The sequence below is a fragment of the Acanthopagrus latus genome, chromosome 9 (assembly GCF_904848185.1).
Source record: "Acanthopagrus latus isolate v.2019 chromosome 9, fAcaLat1.1, whole genome shotgun sequence".
Lineage (NCBI taxonomy): Eukaryota > Metazoa > Chordata > Actinopteri > Spariformes > Sparidae > Acanthopagrus > Acanthopagrus latus.
In genome coordinates, this window is record NC_051047.1 from 16,570,276 (window position 1) to 16,591,678 (window position 21,403).

The following is a 21,403-nucleotide window of genomic DNA, read 5'->3' on the forward strand; positions in this document are numbered from 1 at the left end:
TAAGATGCTCCGTTCCTTTGGTATAAAATCTCTAACGCATCAGTTGTGATTGTGAAAGCAATGATTCTGCAGAGCTCTGCATGCTGACAGAATTTCCCAGAGCAACTTATCTGAAACAGGCCTTTTTACATTTTCCCCAGCTCGCTTACCTTAACTGACGTGACTCATCTCCACTCTCTGTTCTGCCGCTCTGTGTGTGTGTGTGCTGTTTATGATGTGGATGTGTCCGTTATACAGAGGAAATCAGGCCGTACCACACTGAGGCTATCAGCACTTTGCAGATGAGTCAGAGAGGCCTTAAGATTGTGCTGCGAGATGCTGTAACAGATTTTTTTCAGTGCATTGAGATGACATTGTGTCACTAACAGGAGGATGATGGACACTTTCATATTAAAAGTCTGCAAGAGATCTAGTTGCCAAAAATGTTTACCACATTTACATCTTTTCTAGTCTGTCATGTCAGCATTTAGACACAAAACACACAGCCGGAATGGACGTGAGGGATGATGACAGTGACCAATAATTGTTAAATGTACAGCATTGTATTGAGACAGAAGAAAATCTGCCCTTTTATCTCTGCACAGCCTGATTCAGAAAATGCCTCATGTATGAATCATTGTTTCATTATGAAGCAGCAGGAGACTTTCTACTGTCAATGAAGAGAACAAAACATGTACTTTTTTGCTGTTTCTTTGACGTTTTTGAAATGTGTACTGGAATTAGCAATGTCCGGGTGAAATGGGATATCTTTGTTCCAGACGGTCCCGTGGTCGGTTGGCCAACTGGTCCTGCTGAGGGTCAGTGGGGCAGAGGGGAGCGCTGTGAGGCAATCTGTTAGTTAAGGAGTGTTTCGGCCGGGTTTAAATACACAGCAACAAGGCTGAAAGTGAAATGGCCATTTTATCAAATGCTGTACAGTAAGTATACATTTAAGGTACCTCACTTGAGTATTTTCATTTATTTTACTTTTACTCCACAAGCCTGAATTTCAGAGGCTCTTAACTTGACTACACTTAGTTGACAACTAGTACAGAAGATATATACAATGCACTGTTACTGATTAAACTAACCATATTATATACCAGATTAAATGACTAGTCGCACTTTACAAGTGTATGTGTTATCAATATGACCTTTAACTTGTAATGGAGTATTTTTACAATGTGTTATTAACATTTAAGTAAAGGAACTGAATACTTCCTCCACCATGTTCTCTGTCAGGTCAAGAGAAAGCTTTTGCACACGGTGAAAGATGATATTGTTTTTCCTGCAGAGTAAACCGCGTACCCTTTGAAGGCCTGGGTGCGGTGGTGCATTGTGCTTCAGTTTTCTTTAACCCATCAGCTATTGTCTCCCTGACTGCCGGCCTGTGTGTTTGTGTGTGATTTCCCTTTTGAACTGAACCATGTCTGATGCCTTCTGCCCAATGACCCGTGCCGTCTGTTTGGGGAGCGTGACACTGGCCTTTTGTCTGCCCTCATAAGACAAGTCTCCCTGCTTGGCAGAACACAGGACTCAGGCTCAGACTGAAGCTCAGACCATTGAGAAACTGAGAGTGAGAGAGGCTGGAAGCAGGTGCTGGTGGAGGCGTGAGGTGGCAGTTTCTCATGCATTGCTGATTTCTGACAGACCATAAATCGAATTGCTAAGACTGCAAAAAAGGGAAAGGGATTGTTTGAAGGGGACTGATGAGAAAAAAAAAAAGCTTCTTTCTTTTGCTTTTTCACAGCAGCAGACCGGCTCTTCTCAAGAAAGGGAAAAAACAAGCACAAGTCAGAGAGGTGAACAGGAACTTAGGTATGTAAAGCTGTGATCTGCAGATGCAGGTCCACCACAACCCATCACATGACGTAGATTTCCGCTTTGACACACTTTGCTGTTGGCTGCATAGCACAGCGGGGCAGGGCCACACAATCGCTGAAGAGCTGCTGCAGCAGGACATGATGGTGCTTTGAGGACCAGTCTACCATGCAGTCCACCATGAATTCCAATGGACTTCAGCGGCAGAGCAGTCAGGAGAATTACATTCTGGATAATACTCTGAGGAAGAAATGCTCCCTGTGGTACAGGCGCTCACTGAAGGGGAACAATGATCGACACCGGCAGAACACAGGCTCTCTTCCCAGAGTGCGAAAGGTGAGCGTGTGCAGCTCAAAATATAGAATGCAAACACACACACACATACACACACACACACACACACACACACACAAACACATGCACACTTCTGCAATCAAAATTACATCAAACTATCCTAATTATTCGATTAAAGCTGCAACCTTTCTTAGTTTTCTAATGAGAAGCAGTTCACTGTGTAACAAAAAAACAGCATTTTCCTGCAAACAGCTTAAAGCCCTTTAACAATTTTAATCTTTTGAGTTGCAACATTATAGGATCAACACGTTCTCACATAGTTTCCCTAACAAGTTAAATCGATTATATTGTTTTAAAGAGGCATTTCTCCTTTTGCAGCCCAAACTAAGCCACTCCAACTCACTGGTGGATTACTCTGACCCACAAAGGTAAATATATCAAACCTGATTAGCAATGTGTGACATGCAAAAAGCTATCATTGTATTTTCTTTGTTTTTTAAAATTTGAAATATAACCTAAAATATTGTTTTCTCTCTTTCTTTTTTTTTTCCTCTTTTGCACAGGATCACAATTGCACTCGAAAAGCAAGACAATGAATCGTTTGGTTTTGAAATTCAGGTACGTTTAAGATCAACAGCATTCGGCATGCATCATTGTCAAGCCTTTAAATCTCCTTTAAAGCTCTTCTTTAGTGACCAAATGTGCTTCTTGTTGCAGACCTATGGCCTGCAGCTGAAGGACAGCTCTGCAGTGGAGATGTGCACGTTTGTGCGCAAGGTGCAGGAGGACAGCGCAGCTGAGAGCGCTGGCCTGACCGCAGGTGAGCCACCCACATCCTCTGCACATGTTTCACACACACACACAAAACCGTCAGACCTTATGACACGCTTCAGTTGAACACAAAGATAGACAGATATGTCACTTATCAACACGAACCCACCCACACATACACACGCACACAGAGATGGACAAACACAACGCAAAGTCATACTTGTCTTCCCGTAACTGATGAGTTCCTGTTTCCTGCATCCTCATTTATTGTAGGGGACATCATCATCACTATAAACGGTGTCAGTATTGAAGGATCATCTCATCAGCACATACTTGATCTGATCAGAGAGTCAACCAACAGCTTGAAGTAAGTTTCAGAAATGACTTCAGTGACAACAGAGACAACCTTCACAGAAATATAATAACACAACTCTGGTGATCGTGTAGATAACTTTGTGTCATAATGTGATTGCAGGATGGAGACCGTGTGTGGGAATGTAGTGAAGCAGATAGAGCTGGAGAAGAAGATGAATCTCCTGAAGGTGAGTCTCTCGGATGCCGCCCCTGCTCGCTGTTGAAAGACTGCTGCTCTGTAGTTGTGCTAAGTAACCTGCTAAACCACACAAAGCTTCCTGGTAATAATGACAGCAGAGCTGCCACAGTGTAGTTAAATGCAGGTTGACCTACCGCTGCACCACAGTGAGGAGTTCTCATACTGAGGTATTGTATTTGCTGTGGTGGAGGAATAATTCAGATCCTGTCTTTAGGGGTGCTACTTTGTAAGAAGAGTTGACTTTTGAGTCTCATTTCCAACTTGTCAAATAACACCGCTCTAGGTATCCCATGAAATTAAAAACACCTTTTCCTATAAACAGCACCTTTAAGTAAAAGATAGGGTGAAAAACTAAATGTCCTGAATTGAAAAACATACTTAAAGAAGCAATATTTAAACTTACTTTAGCTGAAAACTCCACAGGTTGCAAATTCATAGATATCACACCTTTAAGTAAAAGTGTCATCAAGAAAATGTAATTAAGCAAATATGTAGGATTTTTATGTACTCCACCAAATGTACACATTGAAGTGTGTTGACAGGTCTAGGGGGGCTTCGACTGGATTTGTAAAAAAGTAGTATAAAGCTTTTTGTGGCTCCAGAGGAAGCTGCTTGTTATCTGATAAAATGCCTCCAGTGATGTCACTCAGTGGCTAAATTGCATTGTGGGTATTGTAGATACCAGGTTTTTAGTCAGGAAGATGACTACGTGGAAAAAAAAAAAAGCGATATCACTCCATAATGAGTCCCACAGTGTTATAGGACTGTAATGCAATGCTTTTTAAAACTTGCCGCCTGCATCACCCACAATGCAACTTTGCCCACAAGTGACATCACTGGAGTTTATCAGTTTATCACCAACAGTCCTAAATTTAGTGCATATTCTCACTGGACAGTAAGGATAGGAAAACGTGTGATCTGAAAAGCTGTCAGACAGATGCAGCTCAGTGAGAAGTGCAACATTTGCCTTTGAGGTGCAGCAGAATATAAGAGTATAAGTTGTCCAAAATGGAATTATTCAAGTAAAGCAGTTCTTCCTCAAGCTTGTATTCACGTACAGTATCTGAGTAAATGCACTTCTAACATGCCCCCTCTGTTTATATGAACGTAAGCATTTTGAGTGCATAGGCCAGAAGAATTTCACTGGAACTCACACCAAATGTTTGGGTTTCTTTTTGTTTGCCTTTACAGCAATCACTCCGCGAGAAGCTGATGGAGCTGCAGGCACTTACAGTACAGGAAAAACGCCTGATGCGAGGTGAGAGAGTTTGTCAAACCACAGCGCTTCCTTTCTCACAGCCATCGTCCTCTTTCTGAAGCTTCCCTGCCTTTGGTGTGAAGTGAAGCGCCAATTTCTAGATAAATTACAAAAAAGGAGTTCCCCCCCTAGAGAAATCAAACGAGCATGTGAAGCTGCTGACGAACTTCCTGCTGCTAACTTCTCGCCAGCTGCAAACTTCTTCACTCACTTTGTTTTGTTTTTCCAGGGAACTTGAACAACAGCAGCCTCCACCTCTCAACGCACTCCTCAGTGAGCTCCCCCGCAGGCCGACGTGGCCGCCGCTTCTCCAGTGACAGCAGCTACAGGAGCGCGATGACAGACGACAGCGACCAGGCCAGCGTGTTCGGGGATCTGAGCTCTCCCAGCCCCTTCAGCGCAGCCAGCACCTCGGACGACGGCTGCTTCTTCTCCAAAGATTTCCCCTCGCAGCTGCAGGACGGCTCCGGCAGGTTCTCGTCGAGCAGCAGCCATCACCACCAATCCCTCGGACGCTCCAGCAGCTCCAGCTTGGCCGGCAGCAGCAGCTCCCTCTCGCCTTCCTGGGAGGAAACGAGGATCTCCTCCCTGTTCGGCACCCTGCCCCGCAAGAGCAGGAGAGCCGCCAGCGTCCGCAGGCACATCTTCAAGTTGATTCCTGGACTGCAGCGATCAGTTGAGGAGGAGGAGATGGGAGCAAACACCTAGTGACATGTTCAAATGCTGCTAGTTTTCTACTTGATAGACAGGGTTGACATGGTTTCTTCTACCCTGAACAAGATGTAAAAAGACACAGACACTGTAAAGAAGTGTTTCAGCACACTTGAAGGAAGGGGTTAACCCCTTCACAAAGAAATAAGTGTTTGCTTGTCAGGGGACACAGAGATGAGAGACATTGTGGCACTTGGCATTTGTCAATGTCAAAGTTTACCCTGGAGGGTCCTGAGCCCGACTCACGGCTTGGCACGAAAGCATTATGATGTAAATGTAGAACGTTCTCCCTTTGAACAAGTGTTCGAATGAATGTATATACAAGATATGAGTGTGATCAGCATTAATCACATCAGCTGTATTCATGTAGCACCCTAAATTCTTTTTTTTTAAAGTGAGACTGTACTGCTGACCTAAAAAACACACGACAAGAACCATTCACTTTTCACGCCAGACGAACATTTAAAATACCACTTCTGCTACGTTCAGGTGCTGAAACCAAAACCAGACCTCTGCTGTGAATAGCTGGCTGCTGAGCTCAAAACAGGATGTGGGTATAAGAGGTACTACTGAACTGTTTTCACATCTAAAAGCTATTTTTCCGGCTGCACACAACTTGAATGCTGAGATGTCTCCTTGTGAAGTCTGAATGTAGAGAATGGTGCTTTGTTTTTATGTGTATGCTAAAGTCTTTTAAAAAATAAAAAACAACAACATATAAAGTCTTTCAAACCCAGCAGTGTTATCCTTCAGATACCTGTGAGTGATGCACACTCACTCGCAAGGTGCAATTTCAACAGGAATGGAGTGACTTACTGGAGAGTGACGCAATTATTATACATGATTTACTCATAAAGAGAAACAAACGTTCTGGGGGGATGCAAAATAACTGTCAAAGATGAAGCTGTAAAGCTTGAGAATAGAAACCCCCACACATTTCCTGTAATAAGTCTCACTTCTTTGGTTTCCTGCTGCTTCTGCTAAAGAGAGGCGGACAGACAGACAGAAAATAGAAAACTCTAGAGTGGGTCATTGTCAAATTATGGCATATTAAAAACCGTGTTTTCATGCACCTGATGGTTACAATTTACAAACCAGACGATTTCACAAAAGCAAAATGGAGAGGAGTTCATTCAAATAATTTGCAATGAAGCAGAAAATAAAATGGCTTAATGGGCTGATATAGGAACGACTGTCACGAGATGTCACGTCCTTTAAAACGTCCAGTGTGTAGGATTCAGGGCTTTCTAAGGGCAGAAATTGAATATAAAATTCATGATAATGAAATCCACCTAAATTTGTGTATAATCACCTGAAGCTAAGAGCTGTTTTTTTTCCCATTATTTCCTCAGAATAAGCCATTTCTTGCAGAGGGAGCACTCAGCCTGCCATGTTGCACTGCCATGTTTCTCCAGTAGCCCAGAACAGACAAACCAAACACTGGTGGCCCATTTTTACACCACACCTTTCAGTAACATTACTTTAAGATACAAATAAAAATCCTGCATTCAAAATTCCACATAAGTACAGACGGTGTGTTTAAACTTCCAAAAGTAAAAATAGGGGATTTACAGTGTGACGTCCATTTATATAACAATGTTTGTCGTTTTTTAAACGGTCACTCCTGATGAGTGTGAGCAGCTGTCAGCCTGGTTGAGGCTTGTGTTGTGCTGGCAGCAGAGAACCGGGGAAGGTCTCATTTTTCACTGCTGGTTACAGTCTGCTCACATGTGGCCATTAAAAAAGTGATTCATACAAATTGTTATATAGAGCCCCTTTAACCACTTTCTACACATTTAGATTGTACAGTCAAACCTCTGGGTGGAGCCCCTACAAAGGGTAACAAGATGACAAGAGGGGACATAATTAATGGTGGAATGTACACAAGTTATTTCAAGGCATACGCATCACTTTTGTATTAAAACAAAAGGATGAGCAAAATTACTAAAAGGCTATACCGGTTGTTTCCAATTATGTTCAAACCAGAGAAATTTGCAATTTTATGCACGTCAACGTTGTGTTTCATTGGGTCGGGTGTCGCAACAACTTCTGAGGAATCTTGAGCTGATACGTCAGAACGTGAGAAAGGAAGGAAGTTGGTGAACCCAACCAAAGATGGCGTAAATAAAACTTTACTATATCATTTAATCTATGAACATTTCTGCCTGAATCATATGAGATAGATTGTTATCTCACTGATGGACGTTTATGAAGACAACAACTCCCAACGTCGCTTCATGACGTCACCAAAGTACTTCTTTTGTTTCGACTGAGAGTCCCGTCTTGGCAGCAGTTACACACTGTGCACTTAAATTAAACCATATGACAAGTTTTTAGGAGGAAATCATTTCAGATGAAAGAGTTAATGGACTTTCCACCTCTGTGCTCACGTTGTGTGCACGTAATTTACATGTCACAAATGTTATGTCAGCATTTCTGGGTTCCTTGCTTAAGCTGTGAAGGTCTTTGTGCCCTTAAGTCCCAAGACATAACGCGGCTTAGCTTCAGCACAAGACAACGTCGGTTCAGGCGGCGATACACTGTAAAGAAAAACCTATAGGAGAATGTTAATCCAGACTCAAAATGCTACGGAGTGATGGTGGTCACCCAGCAGAGATTATCGAGGAATGAGCACAATCGCTTCATGTGCAGATGCCAGAATCACAAAGAGTCTTTGTTGGAGCCACAACAAAACCCCTGTTCTTCTGTGATTCGACACGTACACAGAATTACATGGTACTACTGAGCACGCAGCGGAGCTTGATCCCGCACGATGGCTTCTTTCTTCACTCTTTGACAATGCGGGTAGGAACAAGGAGCAGAACGATGTTACAATGAAAAGTCGGAGGCTGTTTGATTCAACAAATGATCTGCAAGAAAGCATGAGTGAAAGCATTGGAGCCTGACTACATTTTCCTATCGCTGGGGGAAGAAAAAAACAAAAACACATGGAGACGGCGACGAGCACAATGCCTCCGAAGGCCCCGAGACTCACAGTGGATGAAGACGCGCTGGCATCACAGGTACTGGAGCTCATTGGGGGCTTCACACTGGAGGCCCTACAGACCCTGAAACCTGAAGAACGAGAGGTGTGGCTAATGGAGGAGGGAGACGACTCTGTGTTTTACAGCGATGAAGAAGAAGCTCATGGGGACATTAAAAAAAAGTCACCATGTGAGTTCGGTGCCAGTGGCTGCAAGCGTCTTGACAACAGTGTGTCAGCTGATGAACCAGGAGAAGAATCCATTACTGACAGAGACAATTCAGCGATGGAGAAGGGAGTTACTCAGCAGATCATTCTAACTGAGCGAGGAGAGGAGTGGCATCCAAAAGCTGAACCGACAGATCAGACAGATGCCCTAGATCCAGAAGAAATGTCCGATTTAACTCCAGAGACGTCTGTGAGCACCTGTGGAGACTCTCTGCAGCTTATCTGCACGGGCGCAGACATGCAGACAGAGCCAGAGCAAAATAAGTCTGCGGCAAAAGGTAAGGGGAATTTTAATCTATTGTGTTAAAGAGGGAGTTTTGTGTTTTTTTTCTGCAAAACAGACTGTCCCTTTCCTTTTTCTTTTTCGGCAAACCTACCAGCAGAGGGAGAAGAGGTGGTGCAAGACACACTGACACCAAACCTTCAACCCTTTGATGTCACTAATGAGGTGACTCACATGAGGCTGAGCAGGGAGACAGAGGTCCCCGAGCAGATGCCTGCTGCTGAGCTTCAGGTATCAGGTGACAGGCAGCTGCAGGTGGAGCGGGAGCCAGCGGCGCAGGAGCACGAAATCCCTGCTCCCGTGGGGCTTCATCAAAACCCCAGACTGGGCTACTCCACTCTGCCTCTGCCAAAGAAACCCGGTCCTCACCAGAAGTCCTTCGACCACCTCGCTTCCTCCTCCAAATACAGCACCGTGTCCTACCGCAAGATCCGCCGTGGCAACACCCGCCAGCAGATCGAGAAGTTTGAGTACATGATGATGAATTTGTAAGAGCAGGAAGATAAATACTACTGGACATTTTCCATAACACACACACACACACACACAAAAAAAAAAATCTGTCTCACATGGTTTACATATTTAAGTTGTCAAAACTACTCACAGATGGTACTGAAAGTCTGTAATGTAACTCTCCACGTCACACGACTCTTAAATCACATTTCTAGCCAACAACCATCTCATACATAAGTACTTTGTTTTTGACTGTTTTAGGAGGGAAACGACTTGTTATCTAAAGCGGGTATTTGAACAGTAGATAAAATAAATAAGAGCCTCAGGTCTGATAATCCTACAGATAGTAAGTAAGATGTAGTTCGCTGGTAGAGCTTCAGTATCTTAAAAGGTGCACAACTGTATGTCGTTTTGGGAAAGAAATTGACTGATTTCTTTGTGCCATAACAAACTAAATAAACTGTTTTCATGACTGAATAAACAAACTGAACTTAGAGGAAAACCCAATTTCATATTTGTTTACTTTGTTTGTATTTGGCAGACCCTGCTGTCATTCTAGCTTCAAACAGAGATCTGAGGATCTTCTTTTCCTCTGAGAACAGCTTATTTGTTCAATTGTGGAACAACATATATATATTTATGAGTTCGTATTATTACCTCAGTAATGTTGTAAATATTAAAATTCTGAGTTTGAATTTCTTCTCCAAAACTACACAATGCCCTTACCGGGTGAGACTGAGAAGTGAAACTACTATGGGAAATATTTCTGAATGATTCACTAAACATACTGTACATACATGTCCTAATGAAGCAAATAAAAAGAGATCTATGCTATCAAAATCTTCATCTTCCTTACTCCATTCTACTTTCTTAAGACAAAAAAGCACTGCCTCCAATATGTGGTTAAACAGTTTGATAACAATCTTGAAATCACAGCACAGATTTATTGGGTATTTTGAACCAACACTTCCCTCTAGTGACGAGGAGAAATTCATACAAAACAAGGACATTTTTCACAACAGAACCTTCACCTACATAATTCATTGTTTAAAATCAGAGAAGCAGCTGTTTCACCCAAAGTGCCTCATCAAAAATAGTCTGTGACATCTGGAAAAGATGACATCTGTGTTCCATACAAGTGAATAAATTCTAAATTACATGCAATCAAAGTCATTATTCAGTCCCTGCAAAGCAAACAAAAGCACAAAAAAAAACACTTTTTACATCTCAAATTTATGAGGCACTTTTTTTTTTTTAAATCTTTGGCTGTAACATGATGTTGAGCTCAAGAACTGACAAGATGGAGTGTTCTTCCACAGACATTCATCTGAAGCCCTTTAGTCATGCCAGTGTAGAGCAAACTCTTTATAAAAGAAAAAGAGAAGATTCCCTCTTTCCTCGGGCACTAGCGTTCAAACTCAAAGTCAGTCCATGCTGACATGATAAAAGGACATTAGAAACATTGCACATCCCTACCCCCTCCGCTTTACACCACTCATAAACTGCCACCAAGGTGCTTCCCACCTCCTCTGGACAGTCAGTGTAGTCTTGTCCTGTAGTGTGAGGTCTCCACAGTCTGTGTTCTGTCAGATACAACTCTTTCCTCAAGTCTCATCACAGAGTGTAGTAGTGTGTGAACTGCCACTTTTGGAAGGCATTGCTGGTTTCACAGGGGTTCAGGCGAAGAGTGTCGCCCTGAGGCCCCGCCTCCAGGCACATGTGGTGGGACACAAACTCTGCTATAAGGTGCTCCGCCTTTGCAAAAACAAAACAGGAAGTGTAATCAGTGAACAAGACAGCAGCATTTTCATTCCTACAGAATTAGAAGCAGGTTGGTCCTGTTTGAAATTCAGAGACTAAAATTAGCGTCAAGAAAAACAAAAGGAATGTAGACAAAGCAAACCCAACCTACCAGAGCAGAGTTGGACGATTTGTGGAACCAGCGTTGTTCAGCCCTTGTGTTGTCACATTCCTGTAAAGCAAAGCCGCTGCCCTTGCTTTGGGGAGCGACACATACGTCCTGCTGGCGAAAGTTTCTCATCCAGGTGTAATTAAAGTGCTGACTCTGAGAGAAAGAGAGAGAGGAGTGTCGAGGATATAATTAGGCTTCATGAAAAAATGAAAGATTTCGAAAGATGGCTCAGAGAGGCTGTTCTGAATCCAAGAGGACCACATTTAGACAGGCTTGGCCTTGTCTTTGGACTCCACCCTTGTTTATCGTGGCTTGGGTCCTGCCTGGATTTGTCCTGATCTTGGTCTAATCCTGGATATTTTTGTTATGGCCCCCTACAATTACCACAGTCACAAAGCCAGGATTGTACTATCTGTGCATGTTTTCCTAAGAAAGACTATGAAATGTTGAAGAAATATCATCAAGCTGCGACAAGGAACTTCCATACAAGTTGATTCTGGAGGCCCCTGCGTTTACAAGCGGTGTGAGCACCATCTCCGCCTATGGTAAATATCTTAATAAATCATAATAGATAATACTTAAGTTGGCGTGATCACTGTTATGTCACAGATGTCTTGACTTATCTCTTCTCAGTTCCTTTTCTTGTTTCCTGTGCTAGCATCTCATGAGGTGAGAAATAAGACGAGGAGGAGAAGCAAGTCATAAAAAACTGTTTTAATTTTATGAGTTATACGACCCGGATAAAGGACTTACCGCACCAAGAACAATCACTGTAAAAATAACCATAGTGATAACAGTTTGAGCATCCACACTGATGAACGCTACAGTTCTGTGGACAGTGTGAATTTTTGTTACACTTTTGTATGAGTCAACATCAATTATCCTGGCGATTGTCAAAGAGGACATGAGTATAGACAAAGCAAACTCCAGATACCTCATCACCTGCCGAAGACTGATTGGCAGTATGTCGTAATATGTTATACAATCATTTAATACGAATAAATACAAATATCCAAGAATGAGTTATTTTAATAGACAATCTAAAAAGTGTCTCTTAAATGCCATCAATTAGAACAATGTCCCCAAAACCAGACTAGGTGATGGCCATGTAAATTTGGAAGGATTTTGATTGGCTGTCAGTGTTTCTATCCTCTATCAAATCACTCTGAAAATGATCACCACAATATCGTTCCCCACTGTCATTGTCTATATAGCTGTGTTGAAGACACAGATAGTTGAAAAATATTTATTTTTTGGTTTTGTTATCATTCTGTGTGTTGACAGCCCTTAAATCTGAATCCGACCTGGTGACAGGCATTCAAAGTAATTATAATGACGATATAGAAAAGGGCATTCTTGTCGCTGATGGTCTTGTTTGCTTGTGTAGGTCATCTAGAGGAATCGGTATTAAATCATGAATGTTTCATAAACTGTTAACAATTGTAATACAATAAAGACGCCTACCTGCTTGCTGAGATCACAAGTCTCAAACAGCAGAGAGCCTTTCTGCAGACTGAGGCATTTCCTTAAGCCACGGTTAAGGATCTGCAAGAAAAAAATGAAAACAATTTCACAGAAGTGAAACAACAGAGCTGCAAACATTTGTTTAATCATGACAGCAGGCCTTGTTGCCGTTTTAATTTCCTTGAATGAATCCTGACACAAAGCTTTAATAGACAGCTACTCTTTGTTCCAAAGGAGCACAATCACAGTCTCTGTTTGGGTCGATTTAGTGAAAAGGTTCCCAACAGAGATAACAATAGCTTCATAGAGAGAAAGAATAACAAGCTTTCTTCTATAAGAGCTGTTTTAGGGAAAAGTAAACAGAGATTACTCATGTACTTACTAGGCCTTCAGCTTTAACTAAGGGAGCCTTCATATCTGGATACACGTTGTCCAGATACCACTTGAAGCTCTTGCATTTCAGCCTCTTTCTCAGCTCGATCTGATCGGTGAGGTTGCCGATGACCATGGCCTTTTTTTCCACCAAGTGATGGTACCCGTGACCGTAGAAGAGGTCCTTATACTCGTCCAGCCAGACCTCCGCCACCCTCGCCAGGTTACGCTCCACCGTCTTCTGCCTGTCCTTGGGGAATTTGTAAGGATTCTGTCCTCGGAAGATGTGACCCACTCGAGAGCAGGGGATGATCTCGATTTCCCCTCCACACATCCAGATCTGTTCGTTTAGAAATAGTAATAGGTGTCACGTGAGAGATGTTCTAGGGAGTTCCCAAACACCTGTGGTTTGAATTCATATGAGTGAGATACCTTAAATGAAATCTCCATGTTCTCCCCACCCCACACATCGAGGCCAGGATCATAGGCACCAAGCTCATAGAAGTACTTCTTGTCTATGGAGAACAGGCCTCCAGCCATAACTGGACACCTGAGAGAAGAAATTACAGTAAATATACAGAAGAAAATAAAAATAAATAAATGAATAAAATAATAATGATAATATCAAATTACTATGAAAATCTAATGTCTATGTACCTGATGGGATCTGAGATTGTCATGTTGTGCTTCTTAATGTACTCATCTGGTATCGCGCTCCAGCCAAACACCAAAGGCCACTTGAAAATACCTCTCTGGAAGTTGTCAACCAGCATATAACTGCGGAGAAAGAGCGAGAACAGAAGCTCCAGTGTCATACAATAAACATTCCTGATGAAAACATGACAACACCACGTGTATGGCATCTCTGTTACTCTAATATGACAGCGTTGAGTCACCTCATGTCCTTATCACTGATGACTTCAATAACTGGACAGGGCACCTTCTTGCGATCCAGATACACTCGCTCCAGCAGCGGCTCCAGCCAGCCCACATTACATTCAACATGGGAATCGAGGAAGGTAAGAACCTCACCTAGATTAGAGAAGAGCAAACATCCTGCTGCAGTTAAACAAACAAGACATACAAGTGATTTAATAGTGCAACCCTTGGAGGACGTGACAAAGAGTTCTTTGAAAAGTTCGTTTTATGCATGGAAATGAGACAAATAGTAGAAAATGGTGAATACACAAGATAGCTGGTGCAAGTTTGAGTTGGTTTTGTAAAAAATTATAAATAAATAAAAAAATGTGCAAATCAATGTGACCCATCAATGATGTTGCTCGTGTTCTAGTACTTTTCTAGTACTCTTTTGTTATTCTATTTTTAAAGCATTTCTTATTCTTTCCTTTTAACATTCTGCAAATAATCCTAGAGAGGAGATAAAACGCCCTGTAAACTGTTTGTTTATTGGCATTGTGCCTCTCTCTATGTCATATTATTAAGCATGATAACATGTAAGCTTGTGCAATGACAGAAACCACATTGCAAATTCTAGGAGTGTTGACATCTTGCACAAATCACACAGTTATAACACACTGCAGTTTGCATAAAAGGAGTAAATAACTCATCAAATTAACATACTAGTGTTTTCAATGTAACATTCATAAAAGAGTACCAAGTTTGATATGTCATAATAATGTGAATTCTGTTGCTGCTTTTAAATGAACCATTCCTCTACCACCTTTACACATATGTATGTATATACCAAACATTACAGACACTGATGACATTAATTAATCCAAGCAGTGATTACCTTCGGCTACAGCAGCTCCAGCCAGCCTGGCTCTGATCAGGCCCTGCCTCTCCTTCAGACGGACGATTCGCACTTTGGGGAACTGGGACATGTACTTATCCAGCGGCTCCTTCAGATTGGCTGACAAAATATTACACATGATCTCACAATGCTGACAACAGACACAAGTGCATATAGCTCACGATGTTAATTTCTGATTACAACCAATGAGGTTCAATTTAAACAAACTACTAGAAACCAAATAATTCCTAAACCTCTATTACCAGCTATGTACTGTAATATAGTTTATATTGATATATGAGCGGACATACTTTGTGTTGCAATGTTAACCTTTACAGATGACTTAAACATTCTAAATATTATCATGTGATCCAGACTTGTTCAGCTGAGGACTTTTTTTAGCTACATTTAACAGCTATAACTGACAATATCAGCGTATAAAAGATATCAGTATTGGCATATGCTGGTGAAAATATGTCAAATATTTGAGCAGGTTGTGTTGGAACTGCACCACTATTAAATAGTCTGTCCAACTGCGAGGACAGGGACAGTGTTAATATATGCACATGTTAAAATCAGTGGATGAGTTTTTGTGACCAGTGTTCTTCATCCTTGTGTCTCATGCTATTCTTTCCAGTCTTACTTATTTTCTGATAGTTTGTCTGTCCATTGTGGTCACACCTCATTCACACTAAGAGGCCATCTATGGGGCAGACACTCGCTCATCTATTTGGCTGATGAAGGTTCAGTGCTTTTTTAAAAGAGAGGACTGTCAAATTTATAATCAAGTGTAAAATGTCTCGCTCAGTACATCATTCTTTGTAACAACTCTCAAATTTTGTGCTTTCTTTGGCCTTGAATAACACAGTTTCTGCAAAACTCCAGTGTTAAATAAAGACTGCACTCTAAAATAAACATGAGCGTAAAAGAAGGCTCTTAAGTAACACATTTATTGCAAAATATGCTTTGATTGAAATATTACTAAAAAAATTTAACAAAGGCATTAAACTTTTTCCCAAAAAGACCTATAAAGCCAGAGACATTAATGACCATTTTGGGTAAAGAGGCGCAAGAAACTTCAATGTAGTCACAAGAGTGAGGAATAATTATAAAACAAAAGGATCCTATTAGTGCTGCTCACATTAAGTTTGCCCACAAAAGTTCAAGCTTTAAACAAGGATTATGCCGGTAAATGTGATCTCTTTTTGACCAGCCGAAAGCAAATGACCTCTGAAATGAATTTTGGTAGCAATTTAATTGTGCTTTAGCTGCAGCTGTCAGTTCTAATCCCCACTGTGGAGACCCATTCAAGCTGACAGTTACCTTTGGTGCTGAAATCATCCACCAGAATGATCTCTTTGAGGAGGTGTGGCGGCGATCTGTTAAGCACACTGTGCACAGAGCGGATGAGTGTGGACCACACTTCATCCACGAAACAGAAAATCACACTGGTGGAGGGCAAGTCGTCGTGGACCAGATTCTGTGCACACCTGAAAAACACAGCAAGGAAAAAAAAAAAAAAAAGTCAGCGTGGCTATCAGAGTTCTGAGACAAAAAATGTGCAGAGGACTAACGACTTACATCTCTGGCCTGGTGTCCGGGATGGCGCGGTCCACTGGGATCTTATCGCTCAGGTAGACATTGAAATGCCCTTCGTCCCATCTCTTCCTCACCTCTGTGTCTTCGTTGCTGGAAACGAGTGCTGCCTGACCAAACTGACCCACAGCGTTGGGATTTCTGGGAGAAAGAGTTGCATCCAGAGCCAGCACTTTATGGACACCTGACTTCCCTTTTGAGTTACTTTCAGAGTTGTTTCCCGCCTGGGTCTTGACTGCTGGTTTCGGGATCTCCTTCACTGGATTCACGTCGCTCTCGCCCATCCTCTCAACATGTTTCTCCCCTGCTTTATCAGTTACGTGCTCGGCATTTACATCCTTCTGTGGAGGTTTGGATGTTGCTTTAACAGGGCGTGCCTCCTCTGCCTCAGACTGGCCCTCTTTTGTTCCAGTCTTGCTCTTGGGTTCATCTTTGACTTTTTCGTTTGCCTTTGAATCGCTTTGCTCACCAGCTTTTAAGAGTCCCTTCTTTGACGTTGGTAGTGAAGCATGTTTGTTTTCCTGAACACCAGGTAGCACCAGGGTTTTATTAGACTCTGCTACAGGCAACATGATTTTATTAGAGCCATCTATGACATTACTTTCCTTGAATTTTGTCTCATTCAGATCCAAGTTTACTACCTTTTTCTTTGCAGGGACATCCTGCTTTGGTGGGACATTATCTTTACCTTCAGGGGGGACATACTTAGGTTTGACAGTCTTGGAAAGTTCATCTCCCTCTAACTTTTTATCCCACAACTTTTGGTCTTTTCTCTTGCCTCCTTGTCTGTACACTTGGGCTAGTTTGCCGCCTGGACCGAGTGGTCCTTTCCCAGCTTGTGCCCCATCCAGGTCCACCCTCTCGACCGGGTGTTTAAAGCCCCTCTTCGTCAGCTGTGTGGTCCTGGACTGCTGCTTGAAAATCTCCCTTTCTCTTATCACGCTCTCCTTCAGCAGCTGACTGTTCACGTCGTTCAATGACATGCGGAGTGCAGCCATGTCAAACAGCAGCCAGATGACAGAGGCAATGAACACAAACGCGAGTACCCTCCCACTCCCCCTTAAGTATCTCCTAACCTTCATCATTGTTGAGCTTGCTTGTTTGTTTGTTTTTAATCAAAGGAAATCGGCGTGAAAATGCAGAAAACGTCAAAGTGTCATGCTGTGAGGGCCACTTCTGGGTTTGCCTTTCTTTGGAGAAGTTAGCTGCCTGCGTGGCATGCTAAAAAAGTAAGGAGCAGCAGCGGTAGTCGCTGTTGTCAGTCAGAAAATACCGCAGGGCTTGACACCCATGGCTCCGGCGGAGAGGCACAATGTGAAGTTATTTTCTCATACCGTGTCGCTCCGGACATCTTCAGCCGCCGGGGGACATCAGTTTTGACGTCCGTTCGCGCAAAGTTCACCCCAACTTCTGCGTCGCTAAAAAACAAAGTAAGCTCCAGTTGTCGGTACCTTCTCTGAAATCTCCACGCCACAACTTTGACCGACACACAAGTTTTGTATGAGGACGTAGCAGCCAACTTCCACCTTGTCAGTAAACTCTGATTGGACAGATTGACAGGGAAGTCTCGGCCTACACGGAGCTAACAGCAAGCTAGCCGGAGAGAGCTAGCGCGCTACAGGAAGTGCGGCGCTGTGCCTTCAAAATAAAGCACCCAATGGACATCGTGTTCCAGGTAGATAGGCAGTCATGAATGCACTAAAATGTTGGCTTTACCGGCTGTTTTGGATATTTAGGTCATAAATGTATAATAGCTACCAAATTGATGCTGTTGGCAGAGATATCTAGATGGCTTAGAAGTCAAGAATAAGCAACGTGGAATTGTTTCCCCACAGGTAACTGGTTTGTTTGTTTCTCCTTCATTATTATTATTATTTTTTTTATATTATAGTGCTTGTATTGTATTAGGTTAAGTACAGTTCTTCACAATAGTATTTAGAAATATTCACCCTGATGATGACCATTTGCTGTGTTGACTGAGAGCTCCAGAACAGCTAGACCTTGTTGGACCATGTTGCAATTTTCTCAGCTGCTGTTTTCAACAATGAGTTTAAATATATGGCAAAAAGTTGAGAAACTCTAACTCATCACAATCGACTTGACAGTCATTTAAGTTTAGTTTTCTAAATTGCTCCATAATAAAGCAGTCTCTTTGTTTAGAAGTGCAGAAAAGAGGGAAGGGTGAATTCTTTAATTAGTGTTCATTTTGATTACTCCAGTACTAAACATAGGCATACATGACTCACTTCTTTATTTACAAACAATGCAAATACTATAGATATATAATATACTCGACAGTCATTCATAGTCATAGTATTCAAAACTTAAAGGGGCACTGTACAGCTTTGGAGAAGAAATTCAAACTCAGAATTTTGATATTCATAATATTAATGAGGAAATAACTCAAAGTTTTCTCCCCATAAATCATTGAAAAAGCTGTCCTCAGGAGACAATAAGAACATTGTTTGAAGCTAGAAAGGTGGCAGGGTCTGCCACGTATAAACAAAGTAAAACAGTGTGAAATTGTGTTTGTGTGACTTGTATGTATATTCATGTATTCAGTCATGAAAAGACGAGAGTTTGTTTATTTAGTTTGTGAAGTCAGATACAGAATCGGTCACTGATGAGCTTTTCTCTTTGATGAAAACTTTATTTTGTAGGTTCCTAACCGGAAGCAGCCCCTTAACTCGGCGCGTTAACCGCTCCACGTTCACGTTGGCAGAAATTACAGACAGCAGTCAGAGATTTCGACGTCAAACTGCCAGATGAACTGCACGAGCGGTGCAAACCGGTATGGGCCACCACACACTGTCTTTGTTAGCCCAACTGTTTGCTTTACGTCCTATTATGGGCTGTGTCTCTGACTAATTGACATTTGACGTTGATTCCACATACGTAGGCGGGCTGAACCTGCAGCACCGACTACGTGTGTACACACCTTAAAATGTGATATTACTTCAGTTACCACCATGAGTAATATGCAGTGAATGTGCGACGTTGTTTAACGTGCCAGGTGAGTTTTTATCACTGTGAATTAGGCTGTATGACAACAATAACACGTACAACAATACAATAACAGGATTCAGCCATAGCTTTGGAGCCAGATGAGACACAAATACAAACTTGATGTCTATTTTACCTTTTTTGACTATAGGAAACCCATTGGAATACTTACATTTATGATTGGGTACATCAGAACCCCCCAGATTCCCTAAATTCAATATGGCCACTGTCTGAAAAAAGGTTTTTTGTGTTTCTTTATCTGAGCAGATCAGTTCCTGCTCATCCTTGGTCTGCGAGCAGCTGTGGTGATTCTTATATTAGTCGGGATCGCCTTCTATTTTGTTTGGAAGAAGAAGAAATACGAAAAAGCTGAAGGCTCTGCCGTCCCTGAAGAGATGGACTATGAGAACTCTGTTATGATGGTTGAAATGAGAAGTTCTGCATCTCAACTTTAACTTTCTGAACCAACACCTCAGTGTCGCCTCTCAGCTGCTGTGATTGGACACGAGTCTTCATGGATGTAAAAATAGATTAGAGTCAAAATTATAAACTCTTCTTCTCAAATTCACTTATTTGCAGCTTACAATCACCTTCCCATAATAAGTCTCTGAATGTTTATATAACTTTAATCAAGCTTTAATTTAGTTGCTTTATTGTTCTGTATTCAAAACCTGTAAGCCAGTCATGTGACATCAGTCAGTTCATGAAAGCTTCCTGTATGTTGACATTCTGATCATGAACTGTTCCTTTATTGACAGCTGACACCAGATTCATCATCAGTATCAGGTGTGAGGTTTCCCTCTACTGGTTCACAGAGAATACTGTTGTTGCTTTTGTTGACTGAACAAGTGCAGCATCTACACATAGTACACGGTGGCTGGCACGCGCCTTTAATATTGTGAGCAGCCAATGAACACAGAGAGGAAGAACAAACACACTGTTGTCGTGCCCATAACACCAAACTGCTGCACCTGTGTAGAGCTACGCAATGTAGACAGGAGCCAGACATGTTGTCACTGGTGTGGATTTCTTTTTACAAGAAGAACATAACACGAGGAAAAAGAAATCACAGCTATGGAATATCAAATAAACCATTAAACACAGGAAAAGTACTAATCAATAAAAGATAATCAAAGAGCTTTACTACTCAAGTTGCTTTCCTAAAACAATCTGCTCACTATTGAGTGTAAATGATGCTTAGTTGTGTATAATACTGAACAGAAAGTATCTATAGAGCTGTTAATGTCTTAAGAATCGTTAATAAAAAATTCTGCCTCTCTAGACATTTACTGTTTGTTGCTGCAAGTGTAATGTCAGAATGATTTCTATATTAACGGCATCAAGCTTCATTGAACAGTGGTCAGTGGAGGATGACAGACTCTAATGGCAGGACAGAGAGAGGAAGATGACGTGAGGAATCATACACATGAGCTTCAAACCCAGAAGATTACAGAGAAATAGCTCCAGACCACTGTGGGCCAACAGCACAGTGTGGTTAAAATTCTTTACACTATTTACAATCCTGACGGGGCAAAATTTTCACTGCGGTCAAGCCAGCCGTGGTTCGCCTTTGCTTGGTCAAATAAGCTGTACCTTATTTTCCAGTGCGCAAATGCACTAATGTCTATGGTAATCGTAATGAAACTGAGCGGCTGGGAGTGAATTTGGGGCAGACTGCAGTCTCACAATCAGACCCATGAAACATACCATACTATTACAGTAATTATTACCAGTAATAAACTGAAGCCTTCAGTTTATTGCAGGGAAGAAAAAACATGAGATCCATTAATATCTATTTTATTTTATTTTTTTTTATTTTTTATGACAAGAGAGATTACAGGAAACAGGATGCAGTAAAGAATCTCAGACCAGGACTCAAACCCAGGGTGAAAGCTGAGACTGTTCACTAGATGCCTGCTTTACCAACTGAGCTAAAAATCATTTCTCAATCTTGCACAAAATAAGTCCC

General features: G+C 41.9%; 3 protein-coding genes across 4 annotated transcripts; 2 read left to right on the top strand and 1 right to left on the bottom strand.

Annotated features, from left to right (window-relative positions):
- The first annotated feature begins 1,625 nt into the window (after positions 1-1,625).
- LOC119026276 (cytohesin 1 interacting protein) lies at positions 1,626-6,112 on the top strand. Its single transcript, XM_037110522.1, has 9 exons — positions 1,626-1,797; positions 1,892-2,136; positions 2,473-2,522; positions 2,658-2,712; positions 2,812-2,914; positions 3,139-3,232; positions 3,341-3,407; positions 4,610-4,676; positions 4,906-6,112. The coding sequence occupies exons 2-9, from the start codon at positions 1,969-1,971 to the stop codon at positions 5,382-5,384; spliced, it is 1,083 nt and encodes a 360-aa protein (XP_036966417.1). The 5' UTR covers positions 1,626-1,797; positions 1,892-1,968; the 3' UTR covers positions 5,385-6,112.
- A 2,020-nt stretch (positions 6,113-8,132) lies between these two features.
- LOC119025496 lies at positions 8,133-10,174 on the top strand. Of its 2 annotated transcripts, none has more exons than XM_037109097.1 (2): positions 8,133-8,876; positions 8,979-10,174. In XM_037109097.1, the coding sequence occupies exons 1-2, from the start codon at positions 8,336-8,338 to the stop codon at positions 9,371-9,373; spliced, it is 936 nt and encodes a 311-aa protein (XP_036964992.1). In that variant the 5' UTR covers positions 8,133-8,335; the 3' UTR covers positions 9,374-10,174. The 2 variants fall into 2 exon arrangements, with proteins under 2 accessions (XP_036964992.1, XP_036964993.1); XM_037109098.1 differs by having other exon boundaries at positions 8,982-10,174.
- Positions 10,175-10,258: 84 nt separating this feature from the next.
- Positions 10,259-17,943, bottom strand: LOC119025493 (polypeptide N-acetylgalactosaminyltransferase 5). The gene is made up of 10 exons (XM_037109093.1): positions 16,417-17,943; positions 16,159-16,325; positions 14,836-14,955; positions 13,979-14,114; positions 13,740-13,859; positions 13,515-13,632; positions 13,093-13,422; positions 12,711-12,791; positions 11,247-11,399; positions 10,259-11,089 (listed from the first exon to the last, which is right to left on the bottom strand). The coding sequence occupies exons 1-10, from the start codon at positions 17,514-17,516 to the stop codon at positions 10,949-10,951; spliced, it is 2,466 nt and encodes an 821-aa protein (XP_036964988.1). The 5' UTR covers positions 17,517-17,943; the 3' UTR covers positions 10,259-10,948.
- Between the last annotated feature and the right edge of the window lie 3,460 nt (positions 17,944-21,403).

What these genes read in the sequence shown, in the direction of transcription:
- LOC119026276 (XM_037110522.1), top strand. Translation starts at nt 1,969, where the DNA reads ATGCAGTCCACCATGAATTCCAATGGACTTCAGCGGCAGAGCAGTCAG. An exon ending in CGTTTGGTTTTGAAATTCAG is followed by an intron (nt 2,713 to 2,811) that starts GTACGTTTAAGA and finishes TTCTTGTTGCAG; the next exon opens with ACCTATGGCCTGCAGCTGAA. An exon ending in GAGTCAACCAACAGCTTGAA is followed by an intron (nt 3,233 to 3,340) that starts GTAAGTTTCAGA and finishes ATGTGATTGCAG; the next exon opens with GATGGAGACCGTGTGTGGGA.
- LOC119025496 (XM_037109097.1), top strand. Translation starts at nt 8,336, where the DNA reads ATGGAGACGGCGACGAGCACAATGCCTCCGAAGGCCCCGAGACTCACA. An exon ending in AAATAAGTCTGCGGCAAAAG is followed by an intron (nt 8,877 to 8,978) that starts GTAAGGGGAATT and finishes CAAACCTACCAG; the next exon opens with CAGAGGGAGAAGAGGTGGTG.
- LOC119025493 (XM_037109093.1), bottom strand. Translation starts at nt 17,516, where the DNA reads ATGATGAAGGTTAGGAGATACTTAAGGGGGAGTGGGAGGGTACTCGCG. An exon ending in GGATGATTTCAGCACCAAAG is followed by an intron (nt 14,956 to 16,158) that starts GTAACTGTCAGC and finishes ATATTTTGTCAG; the next exon opens with CCAATCTGAAGGAGCCGCTG. An exon ending in CTTGTGATCTCAGCAAGCAG is followed by an intron (nt 11,400 to 12,710) that starts GTAGGCGTCTTT and finishes TCTTTCTCTCAG; the next exon opens with AGTCAGCACTTTAATTACAC.